At 40.5% G+C, this 6,733-nt stretch overlaps 1 protein-coding gene across 1 annotated transcript in view; it reads right to left on the bottom strand.

The window, feature by feature from the left end:
• Nucleotides 1-230: 230 nt before the first annotated feature.
• Nucleotides 231-6,733, bottom strand: part of LOC118325081 (kinesin-like protein KIF27) — a 10,853-nt gene continuing 4,350 nt past the window's right edge. Inside the window, exons 6-15 of the mRNA XM_035657638.1 lie at nt 6,473-6,687; nt 5,554-5,675; nt 5,293-5,430; nt 4,497-4,711; nt 4,078-4,140; nt 3,790-3,960; nt 3,504-3,680; nt 3,154-3,375; nt 2,321-2,519; nt 231-2,220 (exon numbers count right to left, since the gene is read on the bottom strand). Of these exons, the coding sequence (XP_035513531.1) occupies nt 1,613-2,220; nt 2,321-2,519; nt 3,154-3,375; nt 3,504-3,680; nt 3,790-3,960; nt 4,078-4,140; nt 4,497-4,711; nt 5,293-5,430; nt 5,554-5,675; nt 6,473-6,687 (2,130 nt within the window). The 3' untranslated portion in view covers nt 231-1,612. The remainder of the gene's footprint in view (nt 2,221-2,320; nt 2,520-3,153; nt 3,376-3,503; nt 3,681-3,789; nt 3,961-4,077; nt 4,141-4,496; nt 4,712-5,292; nt 5,431-5,553; nt 5,676-6,472; nt 6,688-6,733) is intronic.

Raw genomic sequence — 6,733 nt, 5'->3', positions numbered from 1 at the left:
TTTCAAAATATATTTAGTCTTATAACGGTATACAAAAGTATGATCCAGTTTTCAAGTGTGGACTTTAGAGAGGCAGCACAAAGCAGAAGTATACTTGGACAGTGAGACAATGAAAGACAATCTTTCCACAGTTAATATGCTGCTATGCTGCCTTTTGAACTAAAACCTAAATGTTTTTGGGGGAATTAATTTCAACCCATATCAATTTATGATATTTAATAGTTTATTGATGTTGTGTTTTTCATATAAAGAGACTTAAAGAGGTCTAGTGATTTAATCTCCCCAATCTGTCCATGGGTTAATTATGGATATTAGTAAGTTTAACACATTTGACTGTAATAAGAGTCACCCATATACAAAATAACTTACACAGCAATCAACATTTAATTAATAGTACATAGTGCACAGAGAAATAGAAAAAGTTTGAATCAAAAAATAAAATGCATACAAAACACTACCAGGCTTTCTATGACTGTTGTAGTGCAGAAAACAAACTTATTCTACCACTTTAAGTGCTGAACAATGCTGAAAATTAAAGGTCAGAGATAAAGTCTTTTTCTTCCTGAGGAACTATTTGATTACATTTAACAACAGCTTGATGAACTTGTTTTGCATAACCTTCTTATCTCTTAAACTAGTGTGTGTTTGCAAAAGGAAGAGAATCAGTTCAGTGGATGCAGCTGGTGATAACTTTAAGGTGAGCTACTGTATGACTATAGAAATAATAATAAGTGCTTCTTTTTACATTAAATACCTCATTCTCACACAATATACATAAGGTTGTACTTTGCATTTACATTTACATTTAAAACTTTAAAACAAGAGCTTGAAACTTAAGATCCCCAAATAACTTAGGGGAAGAAAACAACAAATGTTCAGTGTAGTATTTAGGTGTGGCAAGAGCTGAGACAAAAATCTAAAAAGGGTCTGTTTCACTCTATTTTTCAGTGTAAAAACACTGTCAAGTTATTGGGAATACACACTGGCCTTTCTTTGTTTCGTCTTATAGTGAATGGCCAAAACGCTACAGCATACAACATAGCCAGGTTCTGGGAAATCTGTGACCACAAAGGAGAACAGATAAATAGGAAGACAGTGATATGACAAGAGACTGAACAGGTTCACTATCAAAACATTTCAACATCACGCACATTTCAGTCTATCTAAAAGACAATTTCTTCTCCTCAGGGTATAACCTCACATTCACATTCAAATTCACATTTCATGGTTTCACTATTCTGTGGTTACATCGAAGGCGTGAAAGGTGAATTCAGAATAAACTAAGAACAAAAACTGTTCAGCTTATCACACATTCTTCTCATTTAGTATATTGTGAATATGGACATTCATTAAATATAGACCAGTATTGTGATTATGTGACATAATTTAATGATCTTGTGGGCCCTTACCAATCTCAAAGCACCACAAAGTCCTTAAATTAAGTATTATCCAACAAACAATACATGAACATTTTCACAAGATACTTGCAGTGAGAGGAACAACAAATCTTTTGTATTCAGTGAGTTTTTGTCTAATAGTTATTCATACATTACAATTCACACACATTTTCCTTTCTTTACTAGCACTTCAGGCCACTGAATGGATCCACAAATCATCTGTCAGTGTTTCTGGGCACTTCTATGGAGTCCTCTAGTATTGATTCTGTGCTGGTATTCACTACAGACTGGAGCCTCCTTGTGGCAGAGCCACAGACCTGCAGGTTACCTGGAGAGATCTGTCTCAGCTCTCTGCGACACAAACGGACCGGTGTCATCTCTAAGCTCTCCCCACAGTGACCAGCCCCTCGTTCACTCCCCCCCAGGGACTGTGTCTGTATTTGGTTGTATTCAGGCACTTTTATCTTATTGCATGTTTGGAGGTCAGAGAATGACGATGGTCTCCTTAAGTGAGACTCATTGTGTGTCTTTTTGTCTGTTTGCTCAGTGTGTATCTTTGTGTATGTTGTTGCAATATGCGTCTTTTTCTGTACCTCGTCAGTGTACATCTGTGGTTTGTTTGTCCTCGCATGTATCTGCATATTGTGTGTTTGTCTGTGCTCCTGTGGGTGTGAAATCTGATCGACAGGGTGTAGGGTGTAACTGTGACGCTCTTTGAGTTTTTTTTTAAGCTCCCGGCTGGAGCTTTTGTAGAAAAACAGCTCTTTCTCCAGATGCTGCAGTCTGTCTTGGATAGCCTGCTGCGCCTCTCCTGAATCACCCTCTAAACACACACACACAGACAAATGGTAAAGAGAAGTAAATAAACAACAATATTCATGAAACAATTCCTGTAGAGATATTTGCTGACCAAATTTCCTTACCTTTAAGTTTCTGCAGCAGTAGCTGGATGTTGCTCTGGTGATCTCGGTGCTGCTGGGTGAGCCTGCGGTCTGCATCCAGGGCCAGGCGCTGCATGGCGACCTCCAGCTCCCTCAGCACCACCTCTTGCTCTCCAGCCTGCAGCTCCAGCTCTTCGCAACGCAAACGCCAACGGTGCTCCGCCTCCCGAAGACGAACAACCTGGACAGATTGATAAAGGTGGGAGGGAGCCAGATAATATAGCAGAGAAACAAATTATAATGCAATATAATTACAAAGATATTGGCTGAACCTTGCACCTTTGTTTACTCTCACACCTGCAGAGAAAAATCAAGGACATCGCAAAACAGGTGGGAGGGAGTTTATCACGGTGTAATAGTATAAACATGGTGCTAAAGGCCTCCTGGAGAGAAGTTGATATAGTTTATAATGTTATTATAAACGGTAAGACGTGTCAGCTGGAAAAATAAAGGGCACAGCGGGGAGCATTAGGGGAGCAGACAGAGGCTGGATGTATAATTTAATTAGCTTTACAAAAATAGGGCAGCTGCATTTCTGACTCACAGAAGCACATCACCTGGAGAGAGAAGCAAGGGAAGGTAAACAACAGAGGAAGAGACAAGGAGAAACATAAATCTCCAAAAAGAGAGGAAATCAGCATTCAGGCACACATGGAATTTACTTATAAAAAGGAAATAATGAGAAAGGAAAATGAAAACAGTAAAGGAAGTGAATACAAATATACAGAATTCAGGCACTGGTAAAGAAACTAGAATGAAGAGCATGTAGGCTTTCTATGTAGAGCTAAATGCTGCACATATGCATTCGATCTTACCTTGTTGAAATATTTGACGAGCAGCTCTGAAGCCTCAGGTGGTGAAAGCTCCTTCAGCTTCCTGATGACATCACAGAGGTGGGCGGGTTCAGTGCTTTGTGACTGACGTGAAGAGGAGATCAACAGCTTCTTCTGCTTATCCTGGATGGAGTGGTTTTTAAACTCCAGAGCTGCATCCAGAGCTTCAATAGCTTCCTCCAGCTGGAGCAGGGAATGCTCCTCCTACATGAAGACACAAAAAGATGCACACTGATGAACAATAACTTGCATCATGAAATAGGGTCTGATAATAGAACAGTTTACCAAAGCCTGTGCATCATACACATGTACAATGTTCCCTTTATTCCGACCTCCACAGTGAGCACTCGGTTGTCCTTCAGCTGGGCGTCAAGAATGTCTCTCCTCTTTTTAAGTGTGTCTCTCTCCTCCTCCAGTTCTTCTATGGTGACTCCTCCAGCCTGCCTCTGCAGCTGCTCCTCCAGGGACTCCAACTGCACCGACACATGCAGCAGGTCCTGACTTAAAGCCTGAAAAGTCATTGATAAAACGCTTCAATAATATGTGATGCCAAAATTAAATTGAACACAATATCACAAAGGGCATCGCCATTGTATATTCACACATATACAGGCTGACCTGACTGGAGCGGAGCATCTTGATCTCCAGTTTGTTTTTCTGTTGCAGACAGGCCTCTCTGTGCAGGAGCACCTCCTCCCTCCTCGTCAGCTCCTCCTCCAGGTCCTGCAGCTCTGCTCTCTTCTGGAGCACCTGCTCCTCCTCCTCCTCCAGCCAACTTCTGTCACACAGCTGCAGGGGGGACAAGGAGGAGCAAGTAGGGTGAGGAGGGGAAAAAAGGATTTTTGAGGGAGAAAAAGAAAAACTGAAGAATGTATACTGCTTCTATATTGAACAATAATGTTTTACCTTTTCTTTTGACTCTTTCTTGAAATTGCTTTTGCACACAGTCACGTCTCCTGCCCTTTGCTCCTATAAAGAAAAAAACACAAATCATGTTTACTCAACCGGTCATTAATGAGTCTCTCAACTGAGTTGTGGGGATGATATACATACTCATGGTCACTTCCACCTAGATCAGGGTTAATAATAGTTTAGTCACACTGATATTAAAATGCTAAAACCAGATTTATATTTAAATATCAATTTAATTTAAGTTATTTTTTAACTGTTCTTTTACACTTTGTGGATACATTGCTTCTCCAAAAAGGTTTACTAGCTTAACTGGTTGTGGGATATCTGAAATATCAAATATCTATCAAAGTGATCACAAATACAACAGTTTTACTGTGTGTTTGCTGGTACTTGGTTCCTTCTGTACAACTAACCCCATTCTGGTTAAGTCCTCTGTTGTTGTCACTGGTCTCTCTCTGCTGCCTGAGGCTGGTCTGAAGCTGTGCTCTCTGCAGTCTCATGTGCTGCAGGCTGCGGTACACCTCCGCTCGGACCTGCTGGCTCTGCATGGAAAGTTTTGCCAACACGTCGGCTGCTCTGCCATCAGCACTGTGCCTGCCATGTCTGTCCACTGCTTGAGACTGCTTGTCTGTCAGACAAAAACACACATTCAGAGGTTTGGTACTACTATGATGGTAATGGTAATAATGGTTGTTGCCTGGAGCTTCAGTATAAAAGCCCAGGCGATCAAAGGTAAATAAGAATTAGTCTGTCTGTGGTAAACACTACAGGATTATAATCAAAACAGGTTTTGAAGGGACTTCAGATCTGAATTTTCTCCCTTTTTGCTCCTTCACTTAGACCTTGGTTCAGAGGGAGGCCTCAGACTGCAACAGCAATATTTCCCCAACCTGGAAATCCTTGATTTTTTATGTAGTTTCTTCTGCACCCCATTATCAGTATCGGCTGGTCATGTGTACGTGTTGCTACTATATCATCAAACTAACACATTGTCTTTCTCTGTGCTACTGTTGACGTCCTTGGATTCACAAATCCACTCAACAGAAGCTTCTAGAAGCTGCAGGAATGTTTCAACCAACCTTGGCCAACACAAAACTCCACACACTCACTCTGAAACAAAAAACAAATCAGCCAAAGATTTCCACTGTTCTTCACTCACTATAACAGGTTGAGTAAAAACAACAAAAAAAAGTTATTATATAAACACACCAGTTTTTTCCAGCTCTTTGAGGAGCTCCTCTTTCATGCGCATATTGACTGACAGATCTTGGATCCTTCTCTGAGTGACACTGGCTCTTAGTCTCGCCTTCCTCAAATGGCTCTGATTGGCGTGGTTTTCCTTGGTCCCTAGAAGAAATAGCAACAATCTGACAGCTGACAATATGAAAAAGAAACAAGTTCTTCGATATAAAATAACTCCTTGGAGCATGAGAGATCTGAAACAGGAAAGCAAAAAGGACTAAAGTATACCTGTGGCTCGTTGAGGCTGCTGTACTAATTGATTTCCATTAGATGTTTGGTCTTGTCCAGTGTTTTTCTCTTTCAAAGCTGATTTCTTCTGCTGGCTGGTCCATGTTCGGTTTAAAGAATGCCTGGAGTAACATCACAATATTTGATTAGGCACATCATTTCAGATTAATTCACTGCTGTAGGTTTTTCTGAAGGAAGGATTATTGATGTGTGTTTGTATTTCTGTATGTTCTCTGCCTGCCACATGTGCACAACGCACCTACATATACACTCAAGAATTTGCACTGCAAAAATATGAGTCTGTGGGAAGTTATTTTTACTAGATTGAGGTCCAGAAGGGCAAAGCTATTGGTGATGTTATTTTGAAACAGTACTTTGCAGCCGCTTGGAGCTGATTGCCCAAAATGTAATTAATTAAATAGACTGTATATGCCATGTGTAATGCATTGCAATTACTATTACTATTATTAGAGACTGCAGATGGAACCATACCACAATGAAGAGTATTTTTGCTTTCTACTAGTTGGAAATTGCATAAACAAGAATAGGCAAGTGGCTGACAGCAGAAAATGCAGTCATCCTTGACACAATAATTGTAATGTGTCACTGGAAATGACAAACCCCCTACAGTGCCTCACTTCCCATGTTGGTGCATGGAGGGCCACTGCTATACAAAGCGGCAGCAGGTGAGGAATAAATGTTAGCACCTGAAGAAAATGCTGCTTTACTGACACAAAAGCTAATCCTTCACACTTTAGTTTACATTTTATATAATTATTACAAATTATTGGCTTCTTAGTTGCAACATAAAAACAAGAACTTAGTGACTCACAGGCTATTGGTTGATACTGTAATAAATGTAATGAATTACCAATGGCTTGACAAAGAATCAGTAGGCTTACATTATACAGGCTCTCACCTAAATCCCATTCTGCCCACAAAGATGTCCTCCTCCTGCTCCTCCTCCTCTTCCTCCTTCTTCTTTTGATGCCTGTCTTTGCTCTTTGCCTGTTGTTTCATGAACGGACAGTACACCTCATCCTTTTCCTCAATTTCAGCCAGCAGGAGATGACCGCGCATCTTAAAGGCTGCTATCACCCTTTCCAGTGAATAGGCTGGGGGACTGGAGTGAATCTACAAACAACACATGCGTTAGGACAGAAATAATAATAATAATAAT

The sequence above is a fragment of the Morone saxatilis genome, unplaced genomic scaffold, assembly GCF_004916995.1.
Source record: "Morone saxatilis isolate NCDOM2014 unplaced genomic scaffold, NCSU_SB_2.0 Contig16, whole genome shotgun sequence".
NCBI classification, from domain to species: Eukaryota; Metazoa; Chordata; class Actinopteri; family Moronidae; genus Morone; species Morone saxatilis.
Note: the sequence above shows the minus strand (reverse complement) of the source record. Positions and strands in the feature narration are given on the sequence as shown.